This window comes from Hydra vulgaris, chromosome 13 (assembly GCF_038396675.1).
Source record: "Hydra vulgaris chromosome 13, alternate assembly HydraT2T_AEP".
Lineage (NCBI taxonomy): Eukaryota > Metazoa > Cnidaria > Hydrozoa > Anthoathecata > Hydridae > Hydra > Hydra vulgaris.
In genome coordinates, this window is record NC_088932.1 from 25,147,070 (window position 1) to 25,165,000 (window position 17,931).

The window sequence follows — 17,931 nt, forward strand, 5'->3', positions numbered from 1 at the left end:
AAACAAGGATAATGTGCGAAGAAACAAGTTGACACTCAACAATCACAACAATCAACCTTTTAACAGACTCTTGAAATTGCTTTACATGTAAATACTCATGCAACAACAGCACAAATACTCTTGCAAAAACAGCACAAATACTCCTGCAACAACAGCAATTCATCAGATTCTTACAACAAATATTCATGCAAAAAAACCTCCATTTGAAAAATTCTCAAAAAAATTTACTTAAAAAAATACAATTTAAAAAAATAATAAAAAATAAGTAAAATTTTTACATGAGATTTAAAATATATTTTCAAAACAAAAAACAAAATTTTCAAAAAAAAAAAGATATACATCATTTTTAATGCTCAATTCATTATTTGTCATTTCTTTAGTAACTTTTAATTGACTTTCAACATCATTTTTTAGCTGTTCTATACTATTTTTCTCTTGTTGTAGTTTTTGCAACTTTTTATCAGCTCTGTGAATTTGCTTTTTATAAGACTCAATAGCCATGTTGTGTTCTTTTTCCAAGTCAACTGTGTTTTGCATTGACTGTTCAAGAGACTTCTTTAGGACTTCTATTTCATTGATTAATTTCTATTGTCATATATTCAAAAATAGTCATTATAATAATTTATAACAATAATTAGTAAAACAAAAACTAACAAAATATTAAATTTTACTAACATCTGCATTTTCAGTTAAAGGAGGATTAACATTTAATTTTTCTGACTGTAGCGCATTTATTGTCTTTTTTAAAGATTCAATTTCATTTAAGAGATTATTTATTCGTGATTCATCAGCTAGAAATATAAAACCAAGGAAAGTTAATTATAATTAAAAAAATTTGATTTAATAATTATAACTATAAAATATTTATAACTATAAACAAAAGATTAATGACTAAAAGTAGGAGTGCAAATTTTATAAAAAAAAGTATATAAGTAAATGTACTTGAACCAACGACAGATTGCTGTTGTAAAATATCTATTTTTTCTCTTTGCTTTTCTTCATTATGTATTTCTATTGATTGATTTAGTGGCACTTCATTGACAACTTCTATAGACTTTAGTGCTACTTCATTAATGACTTCTGTGGGTTGTTTTGATGCTGTTTCACTTATGATTTCTGTGGGTTGTTTCGATGCTGCTTCAGTGAGAACTGAATGTTGCTTTTGTAAACTAAGTATTTGTTTTTCCCTTAACAAAAGAATTAGCAAAATAATGATGCAAAGTAGATCATTAAATTTTTCAAAATAAAAAATGTCAAAATATTTTTTTTTTAATTGCATACATTTCTTTAATTGCTTCATTTTGTTCTTTGATTTTTTGCTCAAGAATTTGGTTTTTTTCCTCAAAATCGTGAATAGTTAATTTTTTTTCTTCTTCAAAACCATTATATCGTAACTTTAGTTCTTCATCTTTAGAAGAAATATTCTTCTCTTTGTCTTCAAGATTGCCTGATAAAAAAAATTTATTATCTTGTTTGAATTTATAATGTAACTTTATTCAAAATTTATACAGTATAGAACAGACAATTTAGTTTAAACTCTTATGTAAAATAATATAAGACAAAAAAAAAATATTTTTTATTTTTCATCTTTTTAACAGAGCTTCTATAAAAATTCTATTAGAATTCCGTTGTTTAAAGGGAATACCTTGCAATTTTTTAATCTCCTCTAGCAATCTTATTTTTTCTTCAACAACTTGCTCAACATCTTTTTTGTTTATATCTATTTGGAGCTTGTTATTGTTATTTTCTTTTTGTGTTAATGAAAGTTCTTCAATGATTCTCTTGTTCTCTGTTTCATTTGTATTTAGCTTTGATTTCAATAAACGTAGCTCATTTTTCAAACAATTATTTTCTATTTGAAACTTTTCTGTTTCTTTTGCTTCTATCTTGTATTTTTCATACACTAAAAATAAAAAAAAATTAAAATTTTTAATAAATTATTGTGTAGAATTAATTTATACAAAGATTTAAATTGTTTAACTAAAGATACTTATCAAGATATTTTGTGTGTATTATGTCAATAATTTTTATAAAATGCTTTAGAATATTTAATAATAAGTAAAGATACTTTGTGTGTATTATGTCAGTAATTTTTGTAAACCCTTTAGAATGTATAATAATAACTATAGATATTTTGTGTGTATTTTGTCAATAATTTTTATAAACGCTTTAGAATTGCAATTGAAAAACTAATTTTAATTTGACTGATTATTAAAAATAAAAATAAAAAATTGAAAATCGAAAAAATTGAAAAAAGAACAAAATAGGTAACAGTTAAAAATAAAAAACATACATTTAACATACTCTTTGTGTTTATCATCCAGCATTGTTGTCAAATCTGCCAAAAGTTGAGTCTAATGTTTAAAAAGAAATTCAAATCTGTCAGAAGCTGAGCTTAATGTTTAAATGTCAATAATCTGTCATAAGTCTAATGTTGTAAGAAAAAAAGATTGTTGTCAAATCTTTCAGAAGCTGTCTAACCTGCAAAAAAGAGTGTTTTTTTACAATTATAAAAAAATAAAAAGTAAATTTAATTAAACAATTAACTTTTTCTCGTTCTTTAAGTGCATTTGAGTCTTTAAACTTTGATAAAAAGTTTCGCTTTTCAACAATCAAATAACGATTTTTATCTCTTAAACTCTAAAAGCATGTTTACACATTTATTGATGTTAACACTTTTTTGCAATAATACAAAATATCATGCAAAAAATTTCAAATAATATTTATATACCTTTATAGCTTGTTCATAAAAATTTTCCCGTTCTTTAAATTCTGCATTGTGAGATTCAAGCACCTGCTTAAAAGTAGCTACTTTTTGAGAATATTCATTTCGCAATTTATTAAGGTAGTCATTGAATTGCACCTGAAGTATATCACATTTTTCAAATATAATCACATTGCATTTCAGACAAGAAATTTACACAATAAAAATCAAAATATATGAATTTATTTAAAAAGAATAAATAAATCAAAATAATATACTATATATATATATATATATATATATATATATATATATATATATATATATATATATATATATATATATATATATATATATATATATATATATATATAGACACACTACTGTCCATAATTATTTCAATGAAAGTTCTTTTCAATATAAGATATCAAAGTTTTTATTATAGGGAGAAAATCTATTTAAATTATATGTTATTTTCCTATTTATTAGGTTTACAAAAAAAATAATATAAATACCCATTAAATTAGTTTATAATTTACTTGCTAATTATTACCCATGGCGACAATAACCACCATACATAATCTTGGCATTCTACTTAATGACGAAGTCAATTTTTGATGAACAAATAAATTTTTTCCACATTTTACGCATCATTAGGCCTTAGTTTTAGACATTACTTTTAATTCCTCCCATAAAAATCTGATAGGAGAGAGATCTTGTGACTAGGGAGGCTAAATCATTTTTTCTAATATTTGATTATTCTCAAACTCAGACATATAACATATACAATGTTCTGAAGAATATAGTTTGGATTTAAACTTAAAGTCATTTTTTCCTAAAAAAATAAATGGATTCCCATTAATCCAACTTGCAAAGGTATAGCATGACTTTTAAAGTGTCCAAGTAAACTAATTTTGTCATTATTACCTCTATTTTTACAACGCCATATATATATATATATATATATATATATATATATATATATATATATATATATATATATATATATATATATATATATATATATGTATATATATATATATATATATATATATATGTATATATATATATATATATATATATATATATATATATATATATATATATATATATATATAACAAACTCTTACTAAATTTGGAAAAACTATCTTTATTAACTAATTAATAGTGCAAATAATAAAGATAATTTTATTAGGATAATCTCTAAAGAAAACTAATTACCCCATAACAATAGATTAAGAATTTTTGTTGAATATAAATAATTATTTTTGTAGAATAACAATATTTAACCATTTTTAGTTATGCAACAACAGTACTTGAAATTCTGTTTTTAAAATGATATTTCAGTGCCATTTTTAGGTATAGACAACATTAGTGGTTGCCTGGGGCCTTGCCGCCAGGTAAAAAAAAGATTAACTATTATTACCTAAATTTCCCAAAATATTAAAAACAAGAGTAAAACCTTATAATATTCAAAATGTAACCCTTTTGTTTTTTAAACTTTTGTTAATCTGTTTTTTTGTTTAATTTTTTTATTTATTTACATTTATCAGCCATACTAATGTATAAACAATTATTATAATAAAAGACTAAATAAACTTGGTATCTGATAGAAAATCACTAAGATCTTATTGACAAAAATCATAATTAAAAAATAGCAGCCTTAAAAAACTTAAATACTCTTCAATTCATTTAAATGTGTTAATATTACTCTAAAAATACATAAATATATTATCACGTAATGAAATAATTCTTCAACCTTATTTTTCTTTAAATAAGTAGAGATATTCACAAATCGATATTAGACAAAACAATTTATTCCACAAGTAAGGTGTGCAGTTAGGAATACTAAACTTAATATAAAAGGTTTTTTAAAAATTAATACTTTGTTATGTTAGCTTATGTAATTTAAACTTTTTGTTTTTAATGTAAAAAAAACTTGAAAATAAGCTTGTTAACTATGTATCGTCATTTATTAATCATAAGCGCTGATCTATCTAGTGATCTATTGCCATAACATTTTTATACTTATGATTCTAGTGATAAATAAGTTGATATTTGAATAGTAACAAATACTAATCTTTGTCAGAAACACCATAATCATTTCTAAAATTTCTTTTGATGAAATAATTTTATAACTAGTGAGATGGAAATTCAAATCATATAAAGGTTCAATTGATGAACACCAAATTTTTATTAAAGCATTGATAATATAAAGTATTTTGAAGAAATAATATTATTAAGCAAAAAAAATATTAAATAAAATAAAATATGAAAGCAAATAATATCAAAATTTTAATTTCTTTTAAAGAAACTCAAAGTTTTACGTTTTTATTTACAAGCATTAGATTTGGTGTCTTTTGAAAAGCCTTAATCTGTTATTTCATTTAGCAAACTGTATATACATAATTACTAATTTTTAACATTATTGACCATGTCATGCAAAAGCAGGAGCTCAAAATTAGAAAAGCAAATGACAGAGAATCTAAAAATAGAAAACATAGATGTGGTTCAAGACATGCAGGAAAATAACATTGCCAATGTGAGCACAGTCTGTGCAGAACAGCCTTGTGAAACAGAAGCTGAATTAATAAATGCACAGGCAACAGTCACAACTGAGGATGATGTGTAGGATACCATGGATACAAAAAGAAGTGAATTAAGTTGGGTTGTAGGAAATATTGGCAAATCGCCTGAAATATTAAACAACAACTAAACATAATGAGAAAGGAACTTTAAGTAATGAAATTCAAGAAATTAATAATTTGCAAGATATTTAAGGTAGAAAATTCAAAAAAAGATTAATTTAGAAAATTTAGTAATTGTGAACTTGTCGATAGATGCTGGCTTATATATTCAAAATGTGCAGATGCTGTTTTTTTGTTTTGCATGCAAGGTGTTTGGTATATAAAAAAGATGCTGAAAATCTGAAATTGATTCAAGCAGAAAAACAACATTGGCACAATGTACTTGAGCAGATAATATCAATTGTAGGTTATCTATTAAAAAATAATCTTGCATTTAAGGGAAGTGTTGACACAGTGATAAATGAACACCTCAGAAGAATGAATAGAAATGAAGTACTTGATCATTACCTTGGGCAAGTTATTAAAAATGAAATAGTTAAATTAATTAACTATCAACATGTAATCAAACTGAAAAATGAGAGCAAAATTATTTCACTGATATCCTTGATATCCACTGATATCCTTGATATCCACTGATATCCTTGATATCCACTGATATCCTTGATATCCACTGATATCCTTGATATCCACTGATATCCTTGATATCCACAGATATCCTTGATATCCACTGATATCCTTGATATCCACTGATATCCTTGGCAAAATTATTTCACTGATATCCTTGATATCCACTGATATCCTTGGCAAAATTATTTCACTGATATCCTTGATATCCACTGATATCCTTGATATCCATTGATATCCTTGATATCCATTGATATCCTTGATATCCACTGATATCCTTGGCAAAATTTTTCTGTAATTTTGGAATGTACATTTTAAAATTGTAATCGGGAACAAATGTCATTAACTTGAAGATATGTGAACATAAATAATTCAGAACAGAAAACCAATAAAAAATCATTTATCACAATTCTTAAACAATCTATCATGGAATTTTTCCATGATAGGTTGTTTTGGTTGTTTAACTTTTTTGGATCAACTGTGATGCTTAGGATTTTCCATAGCTAACAGCGGACAAAGCTATGATAATGGTGCTAACAAGAGAGGCTGATTTGCTGGTGTCAAGGCAAGGTTGATGGGGCAAAGTTCTTGAGCTTTTTTTATTTGCTCTAAAACTGTTGGTGGATGGAGTTAACCGCACTCCCTCAAACCCGCTAGCAGGTACGGATAGGGGTAGTTATCCTGCCTCCTCCTATTAAAATAGGATGTTGGTGTGTGGATCATTCGGAGTTTTATCCCTCAGGTTTTTATACCATCTGATAATATTGCCTAAAGCCTCAAAATTCTAAGAAAAGCATTGTGTTTGCAAATATTTAATTTCCTTGTTTATGGTTGTTTATAGTTGTTTATGGTTATTTATGGTTACTTCAAATGTGAAATGCAGATACTTATTGTTTTTAAAAATTGAATGAAAAAAATTCTTTATCGAAGTAAGTGAATTGCTTATCAAAAAAGTAGATAAATAAAAAAATGTAAACTATTTTATCTATTTTTATTATATATTATTATCAAAATTATATAATTATTATTATATTATATTATCAAAACTATTTTATTTAAGTAGTTGGATTATTTTATCTAAATAGGTGAACTGATTTATCTAAGATAGAATATTAAAAAAAAAAACCTGAGTGTCTTCCTCAATTAATTTATAATGATGTTGAATTTTCTCTACAACAACGTAGTGATTTTCTTTCATTTTCTTCATATCATCAACAACCTGAGACAATTTTCAAATTGATTATTGAGTAAGAGTGTGGTTACAAGAAAAAAATATAAATAACAAACAATCTACCTTTTGGATACATTGCTTTGCATAACTGATTGGAATATAAGCTTCCTGCTCTCCAGATATTTGAGGAGGGGCCAACACTGCTTCAACAGAAACTAAAGAACTAACTTCTAAAAAAAATTGTTAATGCAATAAATTGAAGAAAATTAAATAAAAACAAGACATGGTTATGAAATGAATTTAGAAATTTAGTCAAATTACTTTAAAAAAATAAAAATTACCATGATTATTTAAAGTTTGAGGACTGACTTCTGTTTTGACAACCTAACATGAAAATAATTTTTTATTTAAAAGAATATGGAGAGAAAAAGAGTTGTGAGTTTGCAAACAACAAAACAATTTGCAAACTTCACATTATAACCAGTAAACATCATATTACAAATAAAAATATTTTTTATAGAAAATTTACTTTTGTATCAGAGGCTTTCTCAATTTCAGAAGATATCATTGATGATTTTTGTTTAAAAGTATTATTTGTGGGAACTATGCTTGTTTCTTTCTCCTTCAACTCATTGCTGGGCAAGTCTTTGAAAATTGCATCAACTTGATTTTCATTTTCTTTGAAATAATTACATGTTTTTAAAATTTAACAAAATTACAAACTAAAAAAAATTCTAAGCAAATAAAATATGTAGTGTTAACTATTATAATTTAAAATTGATTTAAAATTTTTTACTTAATGGTATTTTATAAAAAAAAATATTAATAAAAATTATTTTGAGATTTTGTCTTGTACTCCAATCATTTGGTTTGTACATTTGTGAGATGTTTTAAGAAGATTAAAACCAAAATCAAATTAAAAAGAAATCAAAGCATGAACTGACCTGCTAAAAATGATATAAAACAAAAACATTTTTGAATGAAATTTGTTACCGGTTTTTTTTTATGAACAATATGTCAACAAAGTCAAACTAATACAAAATAATTGTACAACTTAGTGCACTTTAGTATTCTTTACTAACAGTTTAGATATTATCAATTTAGATAAATATCGATTTAGCAATGTTTATTAACATAAATAACATTAAGTTACACAAAAATTATGTGTACATAAACAGATGTGAATAAAAAACATAACAGAAGGTTACACAAAGATTATGTGTACTGATTATGATAAACTGATGGGAAAAAGAAACATAACAGAAAGTTGGCAAAAATATACAGCTTCATTTGGAACACATAATTTATAAATTGTATATGATGATGATAATATAGAAAAAATAAACAAGCAGTTAAGAGTAATACTCCATAAATCTATAAAAAAATCTTTTGTATTCAAACATTTAAAATTAAAAATATAAAAAGTTTATTCAACATACCAGTTACTTTTTTTAAAGTACTACCTGATAAAGGAGAAACTTTTGCTGTTCTTTTACCTTTTGAAGTAAAGGATGACACAGATTCAGGTCTAACAATAAAAAGAAGAATTAAATTGAAATGGAGCAATTGCCTAACAATAAATTTTTAACTGCAAAGTTTTTATTAAAAAAATAATTAGTGGACACTGGCGAAAGAACAAACATATTCAAACTGGTTTTAGAAAAACCAATAACAAATAAAAATTTGTATAAGCACTGATAGTTTGCAGAAATTTTTAACAATTACATTTTTAATAGTGTTTATATTATATTTTTAATTGCGATAAACATGTTTATATTGTAACTGCAAAAATAAAGAAATTAAAAACAATGTTGTCATTTATTGACTGATTTTTGTTATCACATTTTCAAAAAACTATACATATATAAATACAAGCTGTTCCAAAAAAACACTGAGTCTCTCATATGAGAAACACTAGTCTCTCCTTTTATAAAAAAATTCCAAATAAAAACCTTCAGCAATTTCTTCTCTTTTATTACTATTTTTTTTACTTACTCAATCTAGTGATTGAATAAATAAAATAAAAAACAGAGAGAAAAAATGATAGTGATTCTGTGATGCTACTGTATATATATACATATATACATATATATATATATATATATATATATATATATATATATATATATATATATATATATATATATATATATATATACATATATATATACATATATATATATATGTATATATATATATATATATATATATATATATATATATACATATACATATACATACATATATATATAAACATATACATACACACACATATATATATATATATATACATATACATACACACACATATATATATATATATATATATATATATATATATATATATATATATATATATCAGGGGCTATTCTATACCCTTTTTGGACAGCGTTGAATGCATTTGGGCAACACTTGCTGCCTAAATTTATAGCCCTTGTATATATATATGTATATATATATATATATATATATATATATATATATATACATATATATATATATATATATATATATATATATATATATATATATATATATATATATCAGGGGCTATTCTATACCCTTTTTGGACAGCGTTGAATGCATTTGGGCAACACTTGCTGCCTAAATTTATAGCCCTTGTATAAATATATGTATATATATATATATATATATATATATATATATATATACATATATATATATATATATATATATATATATATATATATATATATATATATATATATATATATATATATATATATATAACTGTCATTTTATCCAAACTATTATGGGTGTCTTTTAAAATAAGTAGGAATGGTATTGATGGTAGAAAACAATTAATAAATATACTATAATAACTTATATGTTTTTCACAAAATATCAAACAGGGCATTTGCATTGTAAAAAGTTTTTACTGTATGTATTTAAAAAATTACAAAGTACATATATATGAAGTTTGGTGATTTTGTTTGTAATATTTGTGCAACTGCAGAAAAAAATAAGCATTTTATCATAAAATGAAGAACTGAAAAGAATTAGTGTCAAACATGTTTAAAAGTTGGTCCTTCAAACAAAAATTAAAAAAAAAAATTCTATTAACTGTTTTTAAACTACATGCTTTGCATGAAAAACTTTTATTTTAGAAAAACATCAACTGTTTATCTACAATAAGCAATTTAATTTGTTTTAGTAAATTACAAAATAAACAGTATTTTTGGTTTTTAGATTATATTAGCGCATCTATAGTGCATTTTAGAATTTATTAGGGAAAATTATATATTTATGATAATTTACCTTCCCAAGGCCAAGAAGGCCACTACAGATAAGGAGGCTAATTAATTGTGGTTCTAAACCTCTCTCAACTCTATAACTCTAAAACACAATTCTTGAAGAACAAGGACGCTGTGTGGAAAAACAAGTTGAGCGCGGTTCTACCAGGAACATGGTGGGAATTGAAATTGGAACCTCTCGCTTTGAAATGAGCGCTCTACCAGTACACCACTACCACATAATTTATTATCCTGACGTTTTTAAAAAAACATCAGGATAATAACAAAGAATAATATTTAAATGTGTACCTTGATTATACTTAATTTGTATAGTACTTATAATTATGTTTTTTATTTTTTGATTTTTTAAATTTTAAACACAACTTTTAGAGTCTTATTATCATTTTATTTGGGAATACATTTTTTAGAAGGTTATATATAAAGCCATTTTTATAAATAAAAATGAAGACATTGGCAACCATATTTTATTATCATATCAAAACAATTTCAATAAATGACATAAATTCAATAAATGAGTGAAATTTGACATATTCTTAAAACTTGATTATAAAATATTTTCATTCATGTTGATAAAAAAATGAGTTGTAAAAGTTCCGGAAAAACGCATTTGTGTTTTTCGTAGCCAAAAAATTACTTTAATACAAAATAACATTAACATATATAACATACGTTAAATATTAATTAAAAATGTTAAAAATTAAACATAAGGTTAACATACTTAAAACAAACGACCAGTTATATATACTTAAATACAAAATAACATTAACATATTTAAAACAACTGACCAGTTATATATACTTTAATACAAAATAACAATAACATAAATCAAAACAAACAATTGAAAAATTACAGATGAAAATAATTTAGTTAAATTAATATATAGTTTTGATAAAGATTTTGTCTAAAACAATTAATAAAAGTTATATGTAACAAAAGTTTAAAATAAGTAAAAAAAAATTGAAATCGAAAGTAGTTAAAAAAATGTAAATAATGTAGTGTTTTTTTTTTGTCTTAATTTAATGCTGTAAAACTTAAAAGTTTTATAAAAAGTTGTACATGGAAAAAAACTCAATCTTAATCTAAAAAAAATACCTGTATGAAGGAGTTGATGTACTTTGGTTAAATAATTGAGTGTTAGGATCAGAAGTCTCAATGCTGTCATTTCCCCATGCCTCAACAACTGACACATCTAAAATAACAAATCTAAAATAAATTTGGTAAGAGATGTTATAAAAGAACTTTTTTATTTACTTGATTATGAATGCATGGATTAATAATTTTAAACAACCTAGAACATGATACTTAGTAATTAATAATAATTTAATGTTAAAATTAATAACTTTAAATTTAATATATTATTCTTGCGATATAATATGTTACTATATTATGATGTCACTGATGTCAATGTGAACTTTAAAAAAAAAAAAAATTTATTAAATATTAAAATACTGCTAAGAATAATTAAATTAAAAACCACTAGGTTTATTATCTCCCTCAAAGATTTTATTATCTGCAGCATTAAAGGAAGTCTCTTCATTATATGGTGCAACTGCATTTTTTTTTATTCGTTTTAAAAACCCTGTTGCACTAGATGGTGTACTTGAACGAGATGATGCATCTTCACCATTCTGAAATTTATTGTAATTAAAACTAAACTAAAAAAAATTACTGAATTCAAAACACAAACACTTCTAAATAATTATTTAAATAATTATTTAGAAGTGTTTGTGTTTTGAATTCAGTAATTTTTTTTAGTTTAAAAAGTAAAAATTAAAAAAACAAGTGCTTATTGTAATTAAAAACTGAACAAAAAAACACCTGCTTCAAGTCACAAATACTTTTAATTATTTAAATAACGCTACATACAATATAATAAAAACTCATAAAATAATTGCATATGTAAATGAAGAATTATGCGCATAAAACAATTAATAACAATATAAATCAAAATAAAAATTAAAATTAAACAAAATAAAATTAAACAGAATAAAAAATGCTTTTTCTTATATAAGATAAAAAACTATATATATAATTACAAATCAGTAAAAATAGAAGAATAAAAACAAAAAATATTACTTTCACAGGTGAACCAGAGCTCAACTGAAAACTTGTTGATAACTCATTAGTTTCTAACCCTGCACTAGAATTTACTTGATCGTGCTCTATAACAGAAGAATTTTGTAGAAAGAAAATTAAAAAACAAGAATTGCAGTTGAAATAATAAAAATTAAATAATACTATACTTCCTGTAAACAGTGAATACAATACAATTTTATTGGCATTAAGGGAAGCACAAAAAAAAATAACAACTACACAAGCTGAAAGGTAAATTTATTTTTAACTAAGAAAAGACAGAAATAGTAAAATAAAAAACTTTAGAAAACCAATTTAACACCATTTTGATGTTTTCAGTCATTAAACTCAACATAAATAAACACAAAACATGAAAAAAAACTTAATAAATTATAATTTATTGAAGAAACCAAACTGCTAAGATCAATTTACATAAACATTGATTCTAATATAAAACATACTATAAATTCTAAATACCAGATCAACGATGACCATTAACTAAACTTTGTTTTTCAAAAATAAACTACAACTTGTTTGTCTTACTAAAACTTTCAAAAAATCATTCACCAACAATCATAAAGCTATGTCACACTAACTAATCACAATTTATCATGCAGAGCAACATCAGAGCAGAGCAACACAACTATTTGTACATATCTCATTGAAATCTGTGGTTATCCTGAACACATTTTCTTATGAATCAATCTGTTGTGAGATCCAAACAAAAAGCTTAAAGCTACTATTAAAAAACATACTGTAAATCGTAAATAAAAACAAAAAAAAATGATAATGATATTAATAAATACATAAATAAATTCAGTAAAAAAGACTCAAATATTTTAAGGAGTCCTCCATAAAGTATACCAAAAATTAAAAAATCTGATCCCTTCCCCATAACTTTTAAGTCCTCCCCTCAGTACTTTATGGATGGCTTTAAAAATTTCAACAACAGATCCCAAATTTAGAGACATATATGCACAAAAAAGTATTTATCTTAATTGCAAGAAGTAAGCACAGCCAATTGGGAAATGCAATATGTTTTGTCAAAGGTTCCAAGTTTGCAATGCAGTCTTGTCATAGTTTTTTTTTTTAATAAAAAAAATTTTGATTTATCATGTGCACACATCTGCAGTATTTTTTTAATAACAAATTTAATAAATAAACTTTACATACAGTGGATGTCTATTTCAAGCACCCCACTATAATAAGTCCATAAAAAACAAATCACACAAAATGAGTAATATTGAAAACTATAGCCTAAAACCTGTGTTTTGCAAACATTAAAAAGGGGTTGCCTGAAAAACACATCCACTTTACTCAGAGCCAGTGCTATGTGTGAAAAAACTTTATTTGCTGCTATTTTAAATAACATATTGTCAATATGCGGTGCTTGATATGAATCAAGTTGCGTGTACAAGTTGATTGTGTTTGAATAATCAATTACAAAGCAATTTTTATGTCCAAGGCAAAATTTCAGCAGTTCTTTATTTCCTTTAAAGCTAATAGTTATAAAAGAATGTTGTGTCAGTACATCCATTCTGATAATTACAGATGTATCGAGTGTTGTAGGGAAGTTTCCATTGTGTAAGAAGTTCAGAGGAAATAAATGTTTTGTCTAAGCCGGTATCCAATAATGCCTGAGTGTTATTTTTATTTATGGTGATGTCAACCAATCTATCTGATGAGTTAATTGAGGCTGTGACCAAAGAGAGCACTGTACTTTCATCCTCATTGTCTGTGTGTTTTTGTTTAAATACTGCAGTCTTAGTGTAAGTTTTAATATCTATTTTTGACAGACAGTTTGACCAGTGACCTTTTTTTTTACAATTTGTGCAGGTAGAGTTACATGCTGGGCATTTTGTTTTTGTGCGTAACTTACCACCACTCCTAAAGTAAGAGGTTTTGGTAATTGTTTGATTTTTTGTAGCTGTAAAATAGGTAGTACGGTTGTAGCAGTAATGGTTGTCATTGTTAGACTGAGAGTATCTTCAGCAGCCAGGTCCATAGTAAGGGCTGTTTTGTAAAGTACATCTAGATTCTCTTCTGTAAATTTGATTAGTCGCTGTTGAATAGTAGGTGAGTAAATGCTTGCAATAAAGGCATCACATATAAACAAATTTCTATGTTGATCGGCAGTAAGGGACTGTGCTGGACGCTTTTTGGCAAACTGCTTGAGGTTAGTCATAAAGTTTTCAACTGATTCTTCATAGTGTTGCTTAAGGGATCAAAGTTTGTGATGCATCATGATCACAGTTGATGGTCTTTGAAATTTCAGGCCTTGTTAAGAAGCGTTACGCTACTTAAATTTTATGCACATATTCACGATTTCATGAACGCGTTTTTGCAATTTACATTATGCAAAAACTTCTTTCAATTAGTTTATTTAAACAGTCTTTTAGAACAGTTAATGCGGAAAGCATTAAGCTGTAATTAATTGTTTTAAAAAACATTTGTGGAATATTTTTTTTATTAGATAAAAAAACAGATAGATAAATAAACTTTTTCCTATTTCCTGTTTTTTTTTTTTAATTATTTTTTATTTACTTTATTAAATTTAAATTAAATTTATTATTAATTATAATTAAATACAAATTTATTTTATTAAATTTAATTAAAACTCTTTTAAAAATTTTAAAACGCTCTGTTTTTTTACTGTTAAAAAATAAAAATAAAAATTAATAAATTTAATTCAAGTTACTTTAAAGTGTTCATATTACATATAACTTTACTTTACATTTCATTTTTTATAACAAAAGTTTATTCTTTATAAATTTTTTGAATTGATCATAGACTAAACGTCGATTAAAAATGATTAACTAGTTTATGAGAAGTATGCAAAGATTTTGTTAAAGCCAAAATATTTAAAAAAAAGGTTGATAGTTTTTATTTATTTTTTGACCATTAAAGTGATCCCTAAAAGACAAGTTGTGTTCATGTCATAAAAAATATTTGATAAATAAGTTTTATATTAATCAAACTTCCAGAACAAATTATTTATCGAGATATTAGCAAAAAACTTTATAATTTTTAACACCTTTTTTTCTTCTGGAGGGTAAGTTCCAGCTCTATGATTTAAAAAAAAATAATACTAGTCTGATTAATGCGCTTTTGTAGTTAATAAATGACATCAATACAAAAAAGTTCTTCCAAACTCGAGTTATAAATGTTAAGTTTGGGTTTTATCTTTGCCGTTAAACTTTATGTAGAATAATTTCATTATTTTTTTATAAAATGAACCAAACTTTCATAACCAATTAAAAATAACATGATCAATAAGTAAACGCTTTAAAAGCCTAACTTTAATTTATTTTATTTTAAAAACCAACACTAGTGCTATAAATATAAGATATTTAAATTTCAAAATTATACTGATATTTGTTAAAAACATGTTCTGCTAATAACATTTTTTTTGGATTTAGTAAGAAATAGTGAAAATACATTGGGTTTCAAAATCTTATAACAAGGCCTGTAATTTCTTCAGGTATATCTGCTTTTACTAGATATATTACTAACATCCTCTTCCAATAATGTAATTCTCCTCGTTAGGTTTGTCTGAGTACTTTTTGAATATTTTTCCATCCATTTTTTTTGTCTATATGTTTAATTAAATTGTTGTGAACCCGCAATAAAATATAATATTAAATATTAGGCTTTAATCAAATATATAAAGTCACTACAATAAATATATTAATGTAAGTAAAACGTAATTATAGAATTAATGATGGAACATGATTAATACATATGGGTTGCTAAAGCACCAAGTCTTAAATGATGTGAAATGATGTCAAGGTTTTAGAATGCACTATAATTATAATGCAAACTAAATAGCATGCCCTTAATTTTTTTCTTTTATAGGTTTAAAATTTTATTTTTCAAAAACTGTTAAAAATTATCTTTAGGCAGAACAGAAAAATTTGTTAAAATTAAAATTTTATTTCAGCTTTTTTCTATTATTCAAAAATAAACCTTATTAATATTTTTAACGCTTCTAAAAATACTTATCTATTAAATAATAATAATAAAAAGAAATATTTACTTTTATCTTATTAAACTTAAAATCCATTAAGTCAATGAAAAAAAATGATTTGCTTTGCCAGCATAAATTAAAAATGTAAATGTATATATCAGCATAAATTCAAACCAACAAAATTGCTTTTACAATTATTTAGTGTAACATACATAAGTGTAAACAATTATAAGATCAGAGATAAGTGGAAAAATATTTTTTTGAAAAAACAATGTAAGAATAAATAAGCAAAAATTAAAGAAAACACAAACTGGATAAGCCATAAGCAACAAAATCACAAACTCTAAGTACAAACTAATATTAAAGAGAAACTAAATCCAACCCACTGTGTAACCTAAATTTAAAACAAAAACTAAATCCTTACCAATGTGTAAACATAAAGTTTCAATAACTTTAGTCACTAAATTTATAATATTATTTGCTACATACGCACTCTTTGCATTAGTTTGTATTTGTTTTATGTACTATATGAATTACTTAAAACAACTTTACATCACATATATATTGTGTAAACCATTAGTGTTGGTCAATGAGTCACCACTTTTGTTGTTTTATAATTATACCAATGTATCTCAAATAGTTAAATTGAAAATCAAATAAACTATATCTATTCATTTACCAGTACTTTCTGACCAAGCAAAATCAGTTTCTTTTGGTGGTGGGCTGATAGCTTTTAATTCTGTCTCCTCATCTTGTTCAACTAATGGTGATACTGTTCTATTTTTTTTCTTTAGAATTTTGGCAGCTTGCATATCTTTATCATTAATTTGAAATATAACTGATAAAATATCAATAAAAATAATAACATTATAGAATCAATAATTATTTCAAGATATCTAACAGCAATATATTTCTCAAAAACAACCTATTAGTACCTTTTGTACCAGGAGTATTTCTAAGAAGTAGAGAATGAAACAGTAAGGAGGATTGGGGTAAGCATGTGGCGTTGCAGTTATAATAAATAAGATAATACCACAGTAGCAGCAAAAGCTTCTGTAGTTTCCATAGTAACAGTTATTTTATTCATAACATAATTAAATTTTTTTAAATAATGTTCAATACAAAAAAAACATAGATTTACATGTAGATATATTTAACTCATGAATAAAAAAAATACTTAAAATATATATTGAAATTATTATTATTTATTTCAGAGTGGATTAAGAGAGAAACTGTAACATTGTAAAGTCATTTGAGTTGTATCTATGGTAAATGATAATGTACCACATTGTTATTATTTATAACTAGACCAGTTGCAAAAAATTTTATTAAAATTTTGGGGAAATTAATTTATTAAACAAAATTTGATTTAGGTTTGGATGCACAAGGACAAGAAATAAACTAGGAGTGAACTCTAACTTAATGGCAATAGAGTGGTCACATAGTTGTTTTCTTACCACTCCATTCTCTCAACCTGTAACTCCAAAACACAAAACTTGTTAAGCAAGATCGCTTGAGTATGATAAAAG

At 24.4% G+C, this 17,931-nt stretch overlaps 1 protein-coding gene across 1 annotated transcript in view; it reads right to left on the reverse strand.

Moving 5' to 3' along the window:
* The window catches only part of LOC100213907 (kinesin-related protein 2), a 56,524-nt gene extending 39,054 nt beyond the window's left edge, over window positions 1–17,470 (reverse strand). The window contains exons 1-18 of the mRNA XM_065816490.1: window positions 17,338–17,470; window positions 17,082–17,240; window positions 12,439–12,524; window positions 11,837–11,990; window positions 11,455–11,551; window positions 8,551–8,615; window positions 7,617–7,765; window positions 7,429–7,471; window positions 7,211–7,317; window positions 7,043–7,135; window positions 2,732–2,863; window positions 2,548–2,640; window positions 2,294–2,354; window positions 1,646–1,903; window positions 1,282–1,447; window positions 943–1,187; window positions 676–791; window positions 340–585 (exon numbers count right to left, since the gene is read on the reverse strand). Coding sequence (XP_065672562.1) covers window positions 340–585; window positions 676–791; window positions 943–1,187; window positions 1,282–1,447; window positions 1,646–1,903; window positions 2,294–2,354; window positions 2,548–2,640; window positions 2,732–2,863; window positions 7,043–7,135; window positions 7,211–7,317; window positions 7,429–7,471; window positions 7,617–7,765; window positions 8,551–8,615; window positions 11,455–11,551; window positions 11,837–11,990; window positions 12,439–12,524; window positions 17,082–17,214 — 2,244 coding nt within the window. The 5' untranslated portion in view covers window positions 17,215–17,240; window positions 17,338–17,470. The remainder of the gene's footprint in view (window positions 1–339; window positions 586–675; window positions 792–942; window positions 1,188–1,281; window positions 1,448–1,645; window positions 1,904–2,293; window positions 2,355–2,547; window positions 2,641–2,731; window positions 2,864–7,042; window positions 7,136–7,210; window positions 7,318–7,428; window positions 7,472–7,616; window positions 7,766–8,550; window positions 8,616–11,454; window positions 11,552–11,836; window positions 11,991–12,438; window positions 12,525–17,081; window positions 17,241–17,337) is intronic.
* Window positions 17,471–17,931: the final 461 nt, after the last annotated feature.